The sequence below is a fragment of the Symphalangus syndactylus genome, chromosome 4 (assembly GCF_028878055.3).
Source record: "Symphalangus syndactylus isolate Jambi chromosome 4, NHGRI_mSymSyn1-v2.1_pri, whole genome shotgun sequence".
Classification (NCBI taxonomy): domain Eukaryota; kingdom Metazoa; phylum Chordata; class Mammalia; order Primates; family Hylobatidae; genus Symphalangus; species Symphalangus syndactylus.
In genome coordinates, this window is record NC_072426.2 from 67,861,707 (window position 1) to 67,881,853 (window position 20,147).

Genomic DNA, 20,147 nt, shown 5'->3' on the forward strand with positions numbered 1-20,147 from the left:
GGAAATAACCTCTACATCTTACACCTCAAAATACTAATATTTTTGTTAGAAATCTATAAAATGTTTTATTTAAATATCCCCAAAACATATCCAAAATGAAACTTTTTTATTTCCTTAAGATCTCATTTCAGGCTAGGCATGGTGGCTCACGCCTATAACTCCCAGCACTTCGGGAGGCCAAGGCAGGTGGACTGCTTGAGCCCAAGAGTTTGAGACCAGCCTGGGCAACACGGCAAAACCCCTTCTCTTGAAAAAAAATTAAAAATTAGCCAGGCATAGTGGCACACACCTGCAGTCCCAGCTACTTGGATGGCTGACGAGGGAGGATCACTTGAGCCTAGAAGGTTGTGAGCTGTGATTGAGCTATTGCACTTCAGTGAGACTCTGTCTCTTTAAAAAAAAAAAAACTCACTTTGTTTCCTTAACATTTACCTTTATGGATGAGTAATTTTACCATTTGCCTGGAATCTATTTGAAATTCCCTTTGATTCCTCCCTATCTTCTAAGTACATCATAGTTTTGTATGTCATAGGCACTAAATGTCTAATGCTAATTCTTTTTTTTTTTTTTTTTCTGGCTCTGTTGCCCAGGATGGAGTGCAGTGGCGCAATCTTGGCTCACTGCAACCTCCGCCTCCCAGGTTCAAGCGATTCTCCTGCCTCAGCCTCCCAAGTAGCTGGGATTAAAACTGTGTGCCGCCACGCTTGGCTAAATTTTATATTTTTAGGAGATGGGGTTTTGCCATGTTGGCCAGGCTGGTCTCGAACTCCTGGCCTCAAGTGATCCCCCCACCTGAGCCTACCAAAGTGCCAAGATTACAGACATGAGCCACTGCACCCAGCCAAGGCCAATTCTTTCTTTGAAATGATTCTTAACTCACTCCTCTGCTTTATAAAATTAAAATTTTTTAAAAAATCATTCCTATGTAAATATTATAAAGCTTTAGTTTCTACACTGTTTAAAAAAAATTAATCAGAAAGCCATTAGGCTGAGACCATTAGGCTGAGACGGCTGCAGCATTCTGGGTTCCTACTTAGGCAAACCAAAACACAACTGAGAGAAACTTAATCGGAAACCTCCAACTAACCTCTAACTAGGAACTTTACTAATCAGAAACCACAATTAACTTCTTTTTTTTTTTTTTTTTTTTTTTGAGACGGAGTCTCGCTCTGCCGCCCAGGCTGGAGTGCAGTGGCGCAATCTCGGCTCACTGCAAGCTCCGCCTCCCGGGTTCACGCCATTCTTCTGCCTCAGCCTCTCCGAGTAGCTGGGACTACCGGCGCCCGCCACCACGCCTGGCTAATTTTTTGTATTTTTAGTAGAGACGGGGTTTCACCGTGGTCTCGATGTCCTGACCTCGTGATCCGCCTGCCTCGGCCTCCCAAAGTGCTGGGATTACAAGCGTGAGCCACCGCGCCCGGCCTGAAACCACAATTAACTTCTAACCAATCAAATATTTTGCTTGTCTTGCTTTCTTGAACTTCCCCCTGCTTCATGTCTCCTGTGGTCTGAAGCTGCCCGATTCATGAATCACTGTAAACTCAAACTCCAAAAAAAGTAACGTATCTAAGTTTATCTTTTAAGACCAATAATAAAATCTAACAACTCCTAGATCACATAATCTTTTGAAGCTTAAAAACAAGCACACAAAAACACAGTAATCCAGTCATCCCTTGGTATCAAGGAGGCTTGATTCCAGGACCCCCATGGATACCAAAATCCAAGGATGCTCAAATCCTTCATATAAACTGGTGTAGTATTTGCATATAACCAACACTACCCTCCAGTATACTTTACATCATCTCTAAATTACTTATAATACCTAATACAAAGTAAATGCTGTGTAAATTGTAGTTATATTGTATTTATTTGTATTATTTTTTATTCTTGTATTGTCCTTGTATTTTTTACTTTTTCTTTCTAGAATTTTTTTATCCAAAGTTGGCTGAATCCACAGATGCAAACCTAGAGATACAAAGAGCCAACTACATATGAAAAGTCCTTTGTAAATTATGATCCAGGCTGTTAATTATTACTAGTGTTCATCAAAATAAATGTAAATTTCTTTGCTAAGTATTCAAGCCTTCTCTATTCTAGCTTCCTCTCAAACCTTGTGCACACTTACAAAGATCATCTTCTTTTCATTCTCCTTTATGAATAGGTTCCAGTAGTTTCTCTTTGCTGGGATTCTCTTATACATATCTTATTATTATTCCCAAAAATCAAACCAGATTTACTTTGGGATATTTTACATATTTTTAAATTCCTATTAAACTAACATGTACCGTTTATTTCATAGCATAAAATGCATTAACACAATAAATACTATTTAAATAAAACCCAGGTATATTTAAATACAAATACCAAAACACTAAAATTTACATCACAAAATAAGAAAATGCAATGGAATATTAATCTTGGAGTATGGTAATCGTAAGCATAAAGCCAAGTAGCGATAAGAAAAATATTAATATATTTAGATATAATTTTAAAAATTCTGTATGTATATTTCTTAAATACCAAAAAACATCAAAGTCAAAAGCCAAACAGCGATCTGAGTAAATATTTGCCAATATATGAGGGGCTACTCTCTTCAAACAGAAAACAAAGGACTCTTACAAGTCAGTAAGAAAAGAAATTTCTAAATAGAAAAGTGGGCGAAAGATACAAAAATAATTCGAAAGCTGTAAGCAGTGTCTCACTATCCTCAAAACACTAATTTTAAAATAAACTTTTCCTTCTAATAATTTTGGCCTGGCATGTGTTCATTAACTACTACCAAAATTTCTACCTTCACACACCTCTACAATGCTCTGGAAATATTTAAGCCAACAATGATCCTTTAGAGAGAACACAAAACTAAGAAAATAACGCAGCATTAAGACTACTGGGGAAAAGTAATTGTGTGTATGTGTGTATTTTTCAGTCACAGAAACAAACTATAGACAAATATGCCAAATAATCAGCTTCTAAAATATATTCTTCTCACAGACCATGCACCTTCATCCCTCGCCAAAAATATATTTTAAAATAGCCTGCACAACAATGTGAATGTACTTAATGTCACATAACTATACACCTAAAAAGAGTTAGTCATTTTATGTTATGTGTATCTCACCACAATAAAAAAATCTAAAAAAAAAAACAAACCCCCTACCCTTGTGTCTAATGTATCCATATTATGGCTAGAAAGCAGATTTCCAAAATTCACATTCATATACTTTCAGCATATATTATGCTGTTTACACCTCCCACTTACACATATATGATGAAATAGTTAAATTTTCTCACCCAAAACTTCCTCGCAAAATTTGGATTCATCTTTTACTCAGCTAAGTACTATGTTTTGAACTGTTAAACACAATTACTCGTTGAGGGATAAGGTAATGGAGGTATTCACTACTAAGACAATGACAGAAAAAATTTTTAATAAATGTGTATTGCTTTGGGAGGACGAATAATCAAGGTGAGGCAAAATGGGGAGAAGTGAGTCTGTGTGTGTGTGTGTGCGCGCGCGCACGTATACAGGTATATATGTATACATACATGCATACATAAATATATCCTTTTTCTTTAAATCCCAAGGTGGATAGTAACACAAAAGACATTTTCCCCAGATTCTCAAAACTCCAACCCCAGAGATCAGTCTAGTTTAAAGCACCTTGAATTAAAACTGAATTTCAGCTCTTCTACAATCCTAGCCACATCCCGGGATAAAAACCCAAGAAACAAACAAGCAGTCTCCTTTGCATTTGCAATGTGTTCCAATTTTACATACAATTTCCAGACATAAAAAGTGAAGAGGAGATTCCAATAGTCTCAGAGAGGAGTAGAATAAAGGTCAATGCTGTCAGCTATACTCCTCTCTCGACCGGGAACCCCAGAAAACACAGAATGTAACACATCTAGCAACAGCACCAGTCAGATCAATCAGCTAGGACAAGCTTCAAGATTCTAGCTGACTCCTTAAAAACTTACAAAATATTCTAAAGACCAGAATCCAAATCAAATAGTCCTCTTGGAAAGGAACTACCAAATTTCAAAGGAATAGTTTATCCTGAGCAAAGACAGCGAAAGAATTTAGGTCATTCCAAATGCTTGCAAAATGACCCATAAATACCAAAAAGCTGACACACTACAGGTATCCTTCAAGATCAGCTAATTTTCCATGCTTAGAAATGAACACAGGCAACACATCATATCTCTCCTGAAAATCTGTTAGGGGGTTTTTTTGGGGGGGAGAGTGGGGAGCGTTAAGATTACGTACAATTTTCAGTTTTTAATAAGTTGCTGGCATTATATATACTAACACAGGTATACAAATATATATATATTTAGAAATGAAAGGATAAAAGTATTTATAAATTATTTTCTAAAGTAATTTTGAAACGCATGTAGATTTTTATTTTTAAATGTTCAGTTGTGAAAGAAAGACATGGAATTCACAACACAAATGGGTAATATTTGTCTAGGATTTGTAGCTTAATAACCATTTCAAATTTTAATATCTTTTTAATATAGCCTATTGAACTGATAAAATTGCACCCCAATCTTAGTAAAATGCATATTAAATATTGTGTGAAAATTATAATGCTAGCTGCTAAAGAGAATCTATTAATTAAAATCATCTTTATCACAGTATTTCCTATCCAAAACATTTACTGGATATGCAAATTAGTTTGTTAACGTAATATAAAATGCTTACCTTGACACCATGGCCCACATCATCCAGAACTGTGTAATCGATAGGTTTCCGAATATACCTTACAGGGCGCTCCATATTCGCAGGTGCTATTATTTTGTGAGTTCTTGATGTATTCTTATTTGTTGTCAAAATACCAATCTCTCTTCGAGCCACTTTCTCTTTATGAATATCCACAGTCTATATTTTAATTTGAACAAAACAAGAAAATATTATTTGACATAATAATATGTTTGCTATCCATATACATTGGACCATATTTAGGATGGACCACAGGACTGTACACCACATGTCTATTTTCCAGTGAATACTATTAAATTATACTAGGCTAAAAGCAGAGACTATTTAGTGGTGGTTTAAAGCACCAACTAATGTAATGGATTTGATTCTAAAACAATTCTCTGGAAAGCAGCTTTCTTTCCTAACAGTTTGGTATGTGGGCCGGGCATGGTGGCTCATGCCTGTAATATCAGCACTTTAGGGCAAGACAGGTGGATTGCTTGAGTTCAGGAGTTCAAGACCAGCCTGGGCAACATGGCAAAACCCTGTCTCTACAAAAAGTACAAAACAGCCAGGCATGGTGGCATGCGCCTGTGGTCCCAGCTACTGGGGACGTGAAGTGAGAGGATTGTTTCAACCGGGGAAGTCGAGGCTGCAGTGAGCTGTAATTGTGCCACTGCACTCCAGCCTGGGCAACAGAGGGAGACCTTGTCTCAAGAAAAAAAGAGAGAGATTTGGTATGTGTAGAAAGGGAAAGTTGTCCTGGTATGAGTAGCTGACACTTTATTTATTCAGTGTGATGCAGAACCTCACCACACACACCCCCAAAAAAGTAATTACAACACAATGAGGCAAGTGCTATAATGACATATGCACAGTTCATTCAAAATTATTATAAAGGTGCTGAGAACAAGACAACTAACTAGGTTGAAAAGGGTTCATTTAATGGCTTTACAGAGTAGGTAGGTTTCAAAGGATAAACAGAAGTCAAGAGGTAGATATGAAAAATATTAAAGGCAGAGAGAATAACATCCTGCAGACAAAGGTTTAAGAGAGAAAAAGGATAAGAGCAGATATAAACTGTCAGCAAGCAGCCTAGACACCTGTTTGGTAGAGCCTACGTAGGACTGGTCTACAAGGCTTTTTAAAAATATTTTTTTAATTTAATTGCCAACTTAAAACTGGATAGTAACCAGCACATGAGAGATAATTATACAACTGCTCAACAACTTAAAATCTGGCTTAATAAGGAACAGATGACAAATTTAAATTGAGTGACATGATCACCTCTGCATTTTAAGAAGATCCCACTAGCAGAGGTATTGAAGATAGAAAGAACAAGACTACAGAGAGTGAAACCAATTAGGGGGCAATTGTGGCAGTCTAGGTGAGACGAGGCCAGGATATGAACTGAAGTAGGAAAAAGAAAAAAAAAAAGGTACTCCTAGGGAAAAGAACAGCTCAGTGTTATGCTTGAATTAAATCTATTATGATTCTACCTTATTTCATCAGAACTTTTTAATTGAGAAAGAACTTCTAATCAAAAATGCTATCCCAATTCCAAACCAAGATAGATAGAGACACCTCTCCATGAGTATCTATCATTTCTGTACATCTTGTGAGAAGATGCACTAACTCCCTTTGTTCTGGATGTTTATAGAGTAAACAGCCTTAGAAAATATAGCAGCATCTCCTTAGAAAGCAAAGGCAGATTTGCTTACTGTCCAATATAATAAAAGTTAATGTAACCCTCCAGGAGAAAGGTTTTCTGCCCATTATAAAAGGTGTGATCCCCTAAGTTGAGAGTCCTTTTTCTCTAATGTACACAACTGTGTATGCAGGCATCACCTGGCTCTTTGCAGTACCCTATGGAAACGGGCTGTTTTCTAGCACAAATGCCAACACTCTGGCTACTACTATTGCCATGAGTAATGATGTCCTTTGTCTCATGACCCAGGAGTCTCATGTCTTCCAACAGAATCCATGAAATTGTGGTAGGCTAACTCATAACAAGGATAAATCTTAGGACCGTCACAATTTTCGATAGTTTTAGTAATGAAAATAGAATGCTGATGGGGACAAAGCTTTCTAGAAATGGAAGGAAAGACCAGTTAGTAGAAATTGAGAAAAGTCCACGAGAATCATTAACCAACATGTTGTCCAAATTGTATGGTCAACCAGGCAATGAATGATCCTCCACTTTAGTGCCTGTGAATGAGGCTGAAATGAAGAGGAAGTTTCAGGATAAGTACCAGGAAGTAGGCAGATTCAAAGACAACAGCCTGAATGATGCCCTGGTTATTGTCAACACTCCTGCGGATGGGAGGACTTCCTTATCAAGCTGACAATCAGCCTCAGCAGGTCTGCTTCATGAAATCTTCCAGACTAAGATTTGTCTAGAAGAGGGAGATGGGGGCACATAAGGTTCTGTTTCCTTTGGACAACAGTTACAGAGACATGCATCTACACTGAGTTCGAAAGTAAGAAAATGTGCAACCATTGTAGGCAGAGCCAAACAAATCTTTAGAACTTTGGCTAGTTTGTTTGGAAGATGAGGCGCATGCAGTTATATTGCTCAGGCATGTAATGCTTGTTAAAGAAGAATGGCATTTTGCCGGCTATCTTAGTGCTCAGCTCCTACTGCAGTCTACCTTGTCAACATTAAATCCTTTCAAGATGACTGGAAACGGCCTCAGCATTTTCTGGTGGTATAACCTGTCCACTACAAGAAACCTTTGACATCTCAGGGAAATTTCCCTGAGACAAACTCCCTTGGACACCAACCAGTCTACAGACTCCTACTGTACTAGACTGGGGTTAAAATGCGGATCAAGGTGGTTCACTGAAGAATCAGAAACTAACACAAAGAATCCAGATAATTCTTGCTGTCAGTCCTGCAGTCTTAGAAAACTCCAGTAGCCCTAGTATTGAAATCGAGCAAGAATTTAAGAGATCTTATCTTGACATTATCTTAACAATGGAGCAGCAAAGAGCCTACATTAAGGTAGACTTCTAAAAAATGATACCATTGTGCAGATCAAGCCAGTCAGCCAAAGGGTACAAAACCCATTTCCCCCACCAGAAAGCAACAAAGCTATAGTTGTTCGATCAAGGTGTTCCCAAACAGAAATGGATACCGTCCATAACGATGACCTTTTGTGTGTGTGTAAGACAAGGTCTCACTCTGTCACCCAGGCTAGAGTGCAGTGGAACAATCATGGCTCTCTGCAGTCTTCAAATTCTTGCACTCAAGCAATCCTCTGACCTCAGCCTCCTGAGCAGCTGGGATAACAGGTGCATCCCACCATGCCAGGCTAATTTTTGAAATATAATATCTAGTAGAGACGAAGTCTCACGATGTTGCGCAGGCTGGTCTCGAACTCCTGGGCTCAAGCAATAATGATCTTGCACAGAATACAGGGTTTTGGTTGGACCAAAATTACTGCAGGTTTATTGGACTGATCGGCACACAGCTATAGCACCACTCAAAACTGAAAGTAAATGTCTCTTGTTCACTGTTGCAAAGCTACTCTCTCCCAGCCTCCCTCATCCCTCAACCTCAGCTGCTTTACGAAGAAAGACAATTAGGAGTGGGGCCAAGTTCTCCAAGTTCCCAAAGGACACTGAAGACCCCACACACACCTGGGTAGGCTACATAACTTTGGGGAGAGCACAGACTCAACATTTTATGGCTCTGTTGGATACAGGAGCCCAGGGCACCTTCATACCTATCCTGTGGAAGAATAAGTTACCGGCTTTCAACTGCTGAGGTCTGGGTAGGGTTCAAAGTAGGGAAGGGAAGCTACTGTGACCTTTTGGGTGGGGCTCTTTGGACCATTCAATGTACTACTGTTTGTGGCTTCCACTGCTGAGTGTATAGTAGTATTGATATTTTACATGCCTGAACTGTGAGTGCTCATAAGCTCCAGAGAGATTATGCTCACCGCGAAGAGCCCACGTAGAAAGGGATTAGTAGGCTTGGGGCCCCACAATCCTTATGACCTGTTTGAGTACAAGTCTGTGCACAGCTGACTTTCCTGACTAGACCCTCTGGCAAGAGGAACAACCTCTTCTGGAGGTGACTCTTGGGTTTGGATTCAATGCCTCCCTGATGTAGCTACTAGGTATGCCTCTTTTGAAAAGATTCCCATTTAGGAATGAGTCAACTCAAATGCAATGACTAATAAGGTGGGAAAGGCCCAACAAGCCTCTCTCATCACATGGAACTGGTAATATTCAAGAATGCAGCCGGTCTGGCCCCTAGGGCATCTCAGCTTTACATGAAAAAGTAGCAGCTTCTCCCTTTGGGAACGTCTGATCTTACATTCTGCCACCTAAACCAAATCTGCTAGCTCACAGTGAGGCCCTTGATTCACAGAGGTTCCCTAAATGCCTGGGCCTGTTTCACTGATGATTCAACTAAGCTGAGACCCTGTGGTGCCTAGTGGGCTGTAAACTCCAGTGCCCATGATACAGAACTGAAAATGGGTGTGGTTGCTTTGTTCCATGGGCAAAACTCAAGGACATTCTCATAGATCTGGCCAATATTCCCCTTGAAAACCTTGTTATATTTTTACTATCAGGCTATTACCAACTGCCTAGCTATTTAGTCAGCCACTTGGAAAACTACAGAATGACATATTTAAGACTGTCCATAAACCATGGAGATCAATTGTAGTTGCTGATCAAACCATCTGGGTCACTAATATAGATGTTTACAGTAAGGGTCCATTGTCTGATGAGACCAATTATAATCAAGCTACTGATCAAGCTGCACTGTTAAGACTGCTACCACTGCTGCTGGATCCATCATCATACCAGACACAGCAACACATCTATCATCACAGAGCGGATACAAAGTAAAAGACTCTATGTTCCTGATGCAGAGGCTGCCACCTCATCCTAGACTTGTGAGTCCTGGAAAAGGACTCATTTGTCTCATGGTCAGAGGAACCACATCACATGCTACTGGCAGATTGGTTGCATCAGATCTTTGAAAACCTTCTTCAGGCTATCAGTGGTGTCTAACTGTTGATGACACTTTTCCAGGGTCTGGTACTGCTATTCCAGTTCAATCACCTGACTCCAGCCACACTACTGTGGTCCTTGACACTAATCTGTGTCCTATTTTTACTTTCCACATCATTTGCAATCTGACAATAGGTATGCTTTTTATCACAAATGTCACTCAACAATGCGCTGTTAGTCAAGGTATCTGACACTCTACCATCCACAAGCATCTTACATCGCTTAGTGCTGCAACAGCCTTATCAAAAATCAACTCAAAAAACCTCAACAACAACAAAAAAAACCCGACTCAAAAATGGGCAAAAGACTTGACTAGACATTTCTCCAAAGAAGACAGGCAAATAGAGGCCGGGCACGGTGGCTCACGCTTGTAATCTCAACACTTTGGGAGGCCGAGGTGGGCGGATCACGAGGTCAGGAGATGGAGACCATCCTGGCCAACATGGTGAAACCCCGTCTCTACCAAAAATACAAAAATTAGCTGGGCATAGTGGTATGTGCCTGTTGTCCCAGCTACTCGGGAGGCTGAGGGAGGAGAATGGCTTGAACCAGGGAGTCAGAGGCTGCAGTGAGCTGAGATTATCCCACTGCACTCCAGCCTGGCAACAGAGTGAGACTCTGTCTCAAAAAAAAAAAAAAAAAACAGACAGGCAAATGCCCAATAAGCACATGAAAAGACACTCAATACCACTTATCATTAGGGCAATGCAAATCAAAACCACAACGTGACACAACCTCACATCCATAATGATGATTACTATCAAAAAAATCAGAATGTGGAGAAACTGGAGCCCTTGTGTACTTGCAGTCACTGTGAAACATAGTATAGTGATTCCTCACAAAACTAAAAACAGAATTAGCATATAACCCAGCAATTCTAATTATAGGTATATACCCAAAAGAATTGAAAGCAGGGTCACCTAGCAGCTTTATTCACAACACCCAAAAGATGAAAGTAACCCAACAATCCATCGACAGATCAATGGATGCACAAAATGTGATATATACATACAATAGAATAGTATTTAGACTTAACAATGAAGGAACTTCTGACACATGCTACAATATGGATGAACCTTGAGGACATTATTGAGTGAAATACGCCAGTCACAAAAAGACAAATACTGTATGATTCCATTTATATAAGGTACTAGAGTAGTCAAATTCATAAAGACAGAAAACGGAGATAGTGGTTGCCTGGGGGAGGAAAGCTCAAAGGACACTTGTTTAATGGGTATACGGTTTAATTTCTACAAGATAAAAAGAGTCCTAGAGATTACTGGTTGCTCAACATTGTAACTATACTTAACATCACTGAACTGTACACTTAAAAGATGGTAATCATATATGTATTTTGCCACAATTTAAAAAAAAAATTTTAATCAACTCAAAAGATTTCTGAGTATACCTCTGTCACCTCCTCCTGGTCTACACAGGAGTACAGCAGTTTGGTCACTGAATGTGGCTGTCTCCAGGAAGAGAACATCTCCTGGCCACTTGGGATTCCACTCTGACCATTCCTAAGCATGACGCTTCTTTCTTTCCTCTAATGGAAATCCCAGGCTGGCTTGATTGGTCTACTCTCTGGGTGGCAACCCAGCCAAAAGGAGGTCTTTGGTATAAACTTAATTCAGGTTCAGCCACCTAGAATTGACGATCTGGATTTTCTTGCTGGATTTCTTTGGTCTTAAATAATAATGACCACTTAGTTAAGTATACTGCTTCCCCTAGAGTGGCTCATGTGGACAAAAGTAGGAGACATAAAAGGGTCTCTGTAAGTTTAATAAAAAGGCCCTTTGTCACTCTTGCACCTGGCCCTTACAGACAAAAGGTCTGGGTTTGAGTCAGAGATGACTGGAAAAAAGGTAAAGCTAGTTACTGGAACGGGACACACTGATTTTGTGGCAGTCAAAGGGGTACAACAACCCTGTCTGGCACCTGTGGGGAAAACACCTTAGATGTTGGGAAGTAAGGAAAAAAGGAGGGACATTAGTGATCTGTCTTTTAGAATCATCCCTCACAAAGGACATTTCTCTGCAAACGTGCAAAACCTCAAATTTAACTGACTACTGGGTCTGCCCCTACCCTGCCACACAACTTTGATCACTACTCAATCATCATTCTCCTTAAATGTACAGTCTCTCGGAAGCAGCAGAGGATGGTCCAAGCTCCTGAATCTCCCACACGAAACACCTGTCCATAACTTCAGGAGTCTTTTCAAGGGACAGTCATTTCAAGGGACAGATGAATACCATCGAGTTGGTGGCACAGATAATAAACAGGACAGATTGGACTGATTGCCTCCAGGCCGTCTCTCCAAAAACCAGTACTAGAGAAGTATTCATACTGAACTCGGAACCCTAAGGCTTACCAGCCATCAGGGAGGCCACACGGGAGAAACTATCAGCCTGGGCCGTCTGACTTAAAAGTAGGTCCCACATAACTGGGGAGGTGGGGGGAATGGGGGAGCGGGCAGGGAGAAGTAGGACAATATAAACAACACATTCTTTATAGGCACACAGTCCTTGGGAGTATTTCTTGTTTGGAAGTCGGGCATTGCCTCCCTTCAGAAAATGTGATGACTTGCACACCAAGGGAATAATCACTACAATGGGAGTCATCCAATTAGAAAACTTTATTTGAAATTTGTTCCCGACTTTAGGTAAAGCAATCAATGACATCGCCTTGGGCCTAGAGGCATTCAGGACAGTCTAAAATCACTATCCAGGATTGTTACAGATAAAAGAATAGCCCTACGCTTCTCTTTGTAGACCAAGGCCAAATCTGTGCTCTATATTCTGCAGTAACTAGATTAATGCCTTGGGCCAAGAGTAAAGTCAGCACAGAAACAAAGAGAAAGCCACTGGCTCTCTTAGGTAGACCCTAAAGGTTTATTGCATTTGTTCTGTTGGCTGGGTCTTGGACCCTGGGGAGCATAACTGAAGTCAATATTGCAGTCTGGCCTCATCCTGCTATCCTGTTGCCAGTAACTTTAATGAAATGTTTTATAAGAAAAACTGAATGGATCTGGTCCCAGCCTCTGTCGGTAAGATTAATCAGAGTGACCAATGAAGTTGCAGAATCGTGGGAAGGAAATCTTACCAGAAGCCAAGAAGGTATAGAAACGAAAGGTGAATACTGTTGGAAGGCAATTATACTTGAGTCTTTCGTGTTTCTGTACCTGTTGTGAGTAGAGGAACTGATTCCTTTTGTTCCATACCAACTTGTTACATATGTTTGTATTATATAAGGAATGGTCTTGAGGGATCAAGAAACAGTGTCTCCCTCAGGAGTAAAAGGCAGGTTTGTTTGCTGTCTAGTACAATAAAGATATCATCTCCAGCTGGGCGTGGTGGCTCACGCCTGTAATCCCAGCACTTTGGGAGGCCGAGAAGGGCAGATCACTTGAGGTCAGGAGTTCGAGACCAGCCTGGCCAACATGGTGAAATTCCGTCTCTACTAGAAATACAAAAATTAGCCGGGCACGGTGGCACACGCCTGTAGTCTCAGCTACTTGCGGGGGTGCTGAGGCATGAGAATCGCTTGAACCCGGGAGATGGAGGTTGCAGTGAACCAAGATCACGCCACTGCACTCCAGCCTGGGCGACAGAGTGAGACTCTGTCTGAAAAAAAAAAAAAAAAAAAAAGTCATCTCCCTCCAGGGTGAAGGTCAGGTAGGCTTACAAGGCTTACTACCTATTATCAAAGTTTGGGTTCCCTAAACTGGTGGTCCCTCTCCTGTAACAGAGTGCCGTGCATTACAGGAGACGCATCACCACATGCCATGACTTGGCCCCTTTCACCTTCCTCTACGGAGCAGTGGGCTTGGGAAACTGGCACAAATGCTAACACTCTGCCTCCAGTTATTCTCATCAGTAATAAAGTCCTATGTCTCTGGTCCAGAAGTCTTCTGTCTTCTACCAGCATCTAGGAAAGATGTTAGCTTGCATGGAGGGCAAAATCTGACTCTTCACAGTTCTTGAAAGAACTGTTTTTATAGTGAAACAATTCACATATTCTGACCTCCCCCATCCCCGAGTAATTCTGAGGATTATCTGATACAATCATTGATTCATTGATGTTACAAAAGGTAAAGAGCCCCATTTTTGTAGAATGCCTCTACGCATTTTTTTTTTTTTTTGACAGGGTCTTGCTCTGTTGCCCAGGCTGGAGTTCAGTGATACGATCTTGGCTCACTGTGCCCTCTGCCTCCCGGGTTCAAGCGATTCTCGTGTCTCATGACTCCTGAGTAGCTGGGACTACAGGCATGTGCCCCCACACCCGGCTTATTTTTGTATGTTTTGTAGAGATGGGGCTTCACCATGTTGGCCAGGCTGGTCTCAAACTCCTGACTGACCTCAAGTGATTTGCCCGCCTCGGCCTCCTAAAGTGCTGGGATTACAGGCATGAGCCACCATGCCCCACCTCTCTACACATCTTTTAAACTCCTTCCTTTTCTAATAGGTCCAGCACTAGTAGAAATTTTAGCTCAATTCTGCTCAACACAGAATCAAGTTGAGGAATCCCTAACTCCGTAGAAGGGAAAATATTGAGATTTCATTGGGAGTTGGAAAAAATGGACCAGTATTTACCTAGGTTTGTTTCTACCTCTCCCAAACACTCATTCTCTGTCTCCTTTCTAAGGTCATGTTACAGACAGTGTCTCCAGGTTCACTTTCCTCTTTAAAACCCCTTGGCAAACTCATCCAAATTCAGGCTTAAATTACCATATATACACACAAACTTTTCTTTATCTATTCAAGAATCCTCCTCTAAGCTATAGGTTCGTGTATAAAACTGACATTCTCTCAGATATTTCAATGGTACCTTAAAGTGAACATGTTCAAAATCAAACACACAGGCTACTCAATCCTATTTCAGTGCTCCTACTTCAATTCTCTATTAGTTTATGTAAGTCAGACATCTAGCATTTACTTCATGTTTAATTTTACTAAATCCTGTCACATTTACCTTTAAATACCAGAAATCTGTTTCTAACACTTTAATCCTACTCAATCTACTATCATCTCTCACCTTGGCTATTGCAACAGCCTTCTAATTGGTCCACTTGTACCCAACCTGGCCTTTTTCCAGTCTGCTCTCTATGGTGTAACCATGGAGATCTTTACAAAAGAAGTAAACTTGAGAAAACAAAATGAAAAATGTGTACATCTCACCTGTTTAAACCCTATTAAAAGAGCATCTCACATGGTCCCCAATCCTCAAGGGAAAAATTAATTCAAAATGTCTTGTTCTTTCCCTGTTTTTCTCAAACATCATGGAATCCACAACTCTCCTCCTTAAAATCATCCTTTTTTCACCCTTCCTACTTCACTCACACACTGCAGAATTATTCAGGACACGATTTCAAATTACTTGAAAAATTCTACTCTGATCTACTCCCTCTCCATTCTCTCAATTCTGAATCATAAAAGTCCAAACACAACACGTCCAGCAAAGCACAACCCTCCATATGGCAGGGTGAGCAAATAAAGCGGGTAGGAAGAAGGGAACAGGTTTGGAACATTTGTATAACAACAGCATGCATATGTTCACCAAGCGAGAGTTAGCTTTTTCAGCGAGACTCATTCTTTCTCATGCTTGAATTTCCTTACTTTCACACATTTTTCTTCAACTTTACATAGCAAAAGCAGCAGTCTGACATTAAAAAACAATAAGCTTTTAGTCTTAATATATGAGAGTCAAAATCAGAGTAACTCCAGTTGAGAAGAACTAGATGGCCCAGGAGATTACCCTATAACAATCCTTAGACCCACTGGTTTAAAAAAAAAAAAAAAAAAAAGCATGCAATCTTGAAATCAGAAAAGTATGTTTGAATACTAGCTCTTTTGCTTATCGGATGTAACATTTTATGCAAGTCTTAATTAACTAAAATTTCATTTTGCTTATGATAAGGTTTGGCTCTGTGTCCCCACCCAAATCTCATCTTGAATTGTACTCCCATAATTCCCACGTGTTGTGGGGGGGACCCAGTGGGAGCTAATTTTAATCACGAGGTCGGTTTCCCTCATACTGTTCTCGTGGTAGTGAATAAGTTCACGAGATCTGATGGTTTTATCAGGGGTTTCCACTTTTGCATCCTTCTCATTTTCTCTTGCTGCCGTCATGTAAGAAGTGCCTTTTGCCTCCCAGCATGATTCTTAGGCCTCCCCAGCCATGTGGAACTGTAAACCCAGTTGAACCTCTTTTTCTTCCCAGTTTCAGGTATGTCTTTATAAGTAATGTGAGGCCGGGCGCGGTGGCTCACGCTTGTAATAATCCCAGCACTTTGGGAGGCCGAGGCGGGCGGATCACGAGGTCAGGAGATTGAGACCACGGTGAAACCCCGTCTCTACTAAAAATACAAAAAATTAGCCGGGCGTGGTGGCGGGCGCCTGTAGTCCCAGCTACTCGGAGAGGCTGAGGCAGGAGAATGGCGTGAACCCGGGAGGCGGAGCTTGCAGTGAGCCGAGATTGCGCCACTGCACTCCAGCCTGGGCGACAGAGCGAGACTCCGTCTCAAAAAAAAAAGTACTAAAAAATAATAAATCTGAATCTTATTTATCAAACTACCCAATCTACAACTCTGCAATAAAGATAAAGCATTTCTAAAATATTAATATGAAAACATGAATTTATCACATTATGTATTTGAAATACGATGAATATGATTTAGGTTCAAATCTCCAGTTTTGCCACTGGCAATACAATTTTTAAGAACTCCTCAAAGCCAGTCTAATAAACATTAAGATACCAGCAGTTTGTGGCCAGGTGCGGTGGCTCACGCCTGTAATCCCAGCACTTTGGGAGGCCGAGGCGGGCGGATCACGAGGTCAGGACATTGAGACCATCCTGGCTAACACAGTGAAATCCCGTCTCTACTAAAAATACAAAAAATTAGCTAGGCGTGGTTGGCGGGCGCCTGTAGTCCCAGCTACTCAGGAGGCTGAGGCAGGAGAATGGCATGAACCCGGGAGGCAGAACTTTCAGTGAACCGAGATCACGCCACTGCACTCCAGCCTGGGCGACAGAGCAAGACTCCGTCTGAAAAAAAAAAAAAAAAAAAAGATACCAGCAGTTTGAAAACTCAACTGATTCCAAGGTAAACAAATGCTAAAATTCATCTGAAAAAAAAAAAAAGTGAATCCTCATTTTCTTGGCAGGAACTTGTAGTCCTACTCCCTGTTATGTACAGAGGCAAAGGGAAGAGCTCTGGCCCCCTTGGCATGTCTTTGGTGCCATGCAGCTTCCCGTCTGCCAGTTCTATCCTCCAGCACCAGGACACCAGGGAAAAGGAAAAAGAAAAAAGTGGATCTTACAGGTAGGGGTATCAAAAGCACTAACTAAAGAAAAGATAAAAACCCAAAGACAAGTTCTCAATAAATGAAGACCATGCTTGATGCATCAGCACCTGAAGGAGAAGAGACAAAATCAAAATGGAATATACATGGAACAAATTTGGAAGTAACCAACAAAATGAACATGTACAGGGGGAATCACCTTTTAAAGCATGAATACATACACACATTTGAATTACATATGCTTTATATAACTCAAAGCTCACAAAATTCAAGACGTATAACAAATGATGGTGTTTCCGTTTCCTGGCTAAACATCAAATGACAATAAAAGAAATTGTTTAATTACTCCCCTTTTCAGTTTTGAAATTATGCAGTGGTTCACAAAATTTTTAATGTGAAGGAAATCTTCACATTTTAAAAGGGATTTTCTGTATTTTAGTAATATTTTATGTTTTTATTTAACTTTTAAGTTCAGGGGTACATACGTAAGATGTGTTAGTTTGTTCCATAAGTAAACATGTGTCATGGGTGTTTGTTGTACAGATTATTTCATCACCTAGGTATTAAGCCTAGTATCTATTAGGTTTTTCCTGGTCCTCTCCCTCTTCCACCCTTTACCCTCCAGTAGGTCCCAGTGTGCACTGTTCCCCTCTATGTGTCCATGTTCTCATCATTTAGCTCCTACATATAAGTGAGAACATGCAGTATTTGGTTTTCTGTTCCTGCATTACTTTGCTAAGGATAATGGCCTCCAGCTCCATCCATGTCCCTGCAAAAGATATGATCTCATTCTTTTTTGATGGCTGCATAGTATTCCATGGTGTATATGTACCACATTTTCTTTATCCAGTCTATCACTAATGGGACATTTAGATTGATTCCGTCTTTGGTATTGTGAATACTGCTACAGTGAACACACATGTGCATGTGTCTTTATAACAGAACGATTTATATTCTTTTGGGTATACATCTAGTAATGGGACTGCTGGGTCAAATGGTATTTCTGTCTCTAGGTCTTTGAGGATTCACCACACTGTCTTCCACAATGGTTGAACTAATTTACATTCCCACCAACAGTGTAAAAGCGTTCCTTTTTCTCCACAACCTCGCCAGCATCTGTTATTTTTTTGACTTTTTAATAATAGCCATTCTGACTGGTATGAGATGGTATCTCATTGTGGTTTTTATTTGCATTTCTTTAATGGTCAGTGACGTTGAATTTTTTTTCATATGATTGTTGGTCGCGCATGTATGTCTTCTGAGAAGTGTCTGTTCTCTGTTCAAGTCCTTTGCCCACTTTTTAATGGGGTTTTTTTTTTCTTTTAAGTTTAAGTTCCTTATAGAAACTGGATATTAGACTAGACCTTTGTCAGAAAAATGTGGAACACTTCATAAATTTGCATGTCATCCTTGCACAGGGGCCATGCTAATCCTCTCTGTATTGTTCCAATTTTAGTGTGCGTGCTGCAGAAGTGACCACTTATGTTGTATTTTTATCACATAAAATGAAATTGTATTGCAATGAGCTGGTAAAAATGACATAGTTATAGTTAGTCCAATACAAAGCAAACAAGGCCTCTGAATTTGGGTAATGCAAGAGGCATAATATAGAGCTAATACTGGCTGTGCTCAGTGACTCATACCTATAATCCCAACCCTTTGGGAGGCCAAGGAGGATGGATCATTTGAGTCCAGGAGTTCGAGACTAGCCTAGGCAACATGGTGAAACCCCATCTCTACAAAAAATGCAAAAAAATTTGCTGGGCATGGTGGCACACATTTGTAGTGCCAGCTACTCAGGAGTCTGAGGTGGAAGGATCACCTGAGCCCAAGAGGTGAAGGCTGCAGTGAGCCACAATCACACCACTGCACTACAGCCTAGGTAAGAGTAAGACTCCGTCTCAAAAAAAAAAAAAAAAAAAAAAAAAAAGGAACGAATATAATACAAGTGGAAAACTCTTTTGGCAGACTCAATATGACAAGCAAAAATCATATTAGGAGTTGTGAGAGAGACTAATGGCAATATGGAACATAAGATAATCAACAGAAATATTCAAAGTAAAAATTACTAGAACACCCTGAATAAAACCCTAAAAGCTCTCTCCCCTACCCAATTATATTTTACTTCTAGTTATAAATAAGAAATAAGGAAACAGTGAGATAGGAGTTTGAAAGAAAAACCTGGAAAAAAAATTAAATGGTCTTCAAAGCCAGATACAACACACCCCCATCTACTCACAACCACACATACACCCGACTGTCCCCCTTCTATCCCATGTTATCTTGATGCCAAGTCTTTCCAAACTGATCTACAGCTTCAATGCATTCCAATAAAAATGCCAACAGAGATTTTCAAGGTTCTAAATTTATAAGGGAGGGCAAAAGGGAAAGAATGGCTAAGACATGGTCTAAAAGAAAAATTAGAAGGGAGGAGGGTAACTTGCCTATTGAGATATGAAGCCATAGTAAAGAAGATAGTAGGGCTCTTACAGGGTTAAATAAATGGACCAATAAAACAGAAGAGAGAATTCAGAAAAAAAATCGTGCTTATAAGGAAACTTAGTATCTTACAGTGATAGCACAGTAAGAAAGAATGTATTATTTGAGTACAGCAACTATTTTGCCATATAGAAAAAAACACTGAAAATGGATCCCTACCTCAAACTATAGGAAAAAACTAATTCCAGATCCTTTACATTTAAATGCAAATAAATGGCATATTTATACTTGACATATTATACACTATATACATTAATGGGAATGAACAAACTACTAATGAATGAACTATGTATATGTAATACGGATAAATCTTAGAAATTATAATGATGAATAAAAAAAGTAAGCCATGCTAGACTACATACAGGATGAATCCATTGTTATAAGCCCAAACACAAGCAAAATTAAACAATAATTGTTTAGTGATACACATACATGTGATTTAAAAAAATGTTAAGTGCAAGGGAATGATGAACATCCCTTTTGTGGTTGGTGGTATACAGAGAAAAGAAACAGAATTGGTCATTTTCTAGATTTAGTTTTAATGATGGATTCAGAGATGTTTGATTTATTATTGTATATGCATAACATATATTACATTTATTCTTTTGAATAAGTAT

The 20,147-nt window shown here is 39.9% G+C and overlaps 1 protein-coding gene and 2 non-coding genes across 25 annotated transcripts in view; 1 reads left to right on the forward strand and 2 right to left on the reverse strand.

The window, feature by feature from the left end:
* Positions 1–20,147, reverse strand: part of ABI1 (abl interactor 1) — a 118,504-nt gene that overhangs the window by 25,693 nt on the left and 72,664 nt on the right. For 22 of the 23 annotated variants that reach the window (XM_055274948.2, XM_063637321.1, XM_055274943.2 and 19 more), the window contains exon 3: positions 4,706–4,882. The exons of the other annotated variant lie outside the window; for it this stretch is intronic. In XM_055274948.2, coding sequence (XP_055130923.1) covers positions 4,706–4,882 — 177 coding nt within the window. The remainder of the gene's footprint in view (positions 1–4,705; positions 4,883–20,147) is intronic. 23 annotated transcript variants of the gene reach the window in all.
* On the forward strand, positions 16,877–17,017 carry LOC129481447 (small nucleolar RNA SNORA57). Its single transcript, XR_008657437.1, has one exon. It is a non-coding gene; the product is annotated as a small nucleolar RNA SNORA57 (small nucleolar RNA).
* Positions 18,405–18,511, reverse strand: LOC129481517 (U6 spliceosomal RNA). Its single transcript, XR_008657482.1, has one exon. It is a non-coding gene; the product is annotated as a U6 spliceosomal RNA (small nuclear RNA).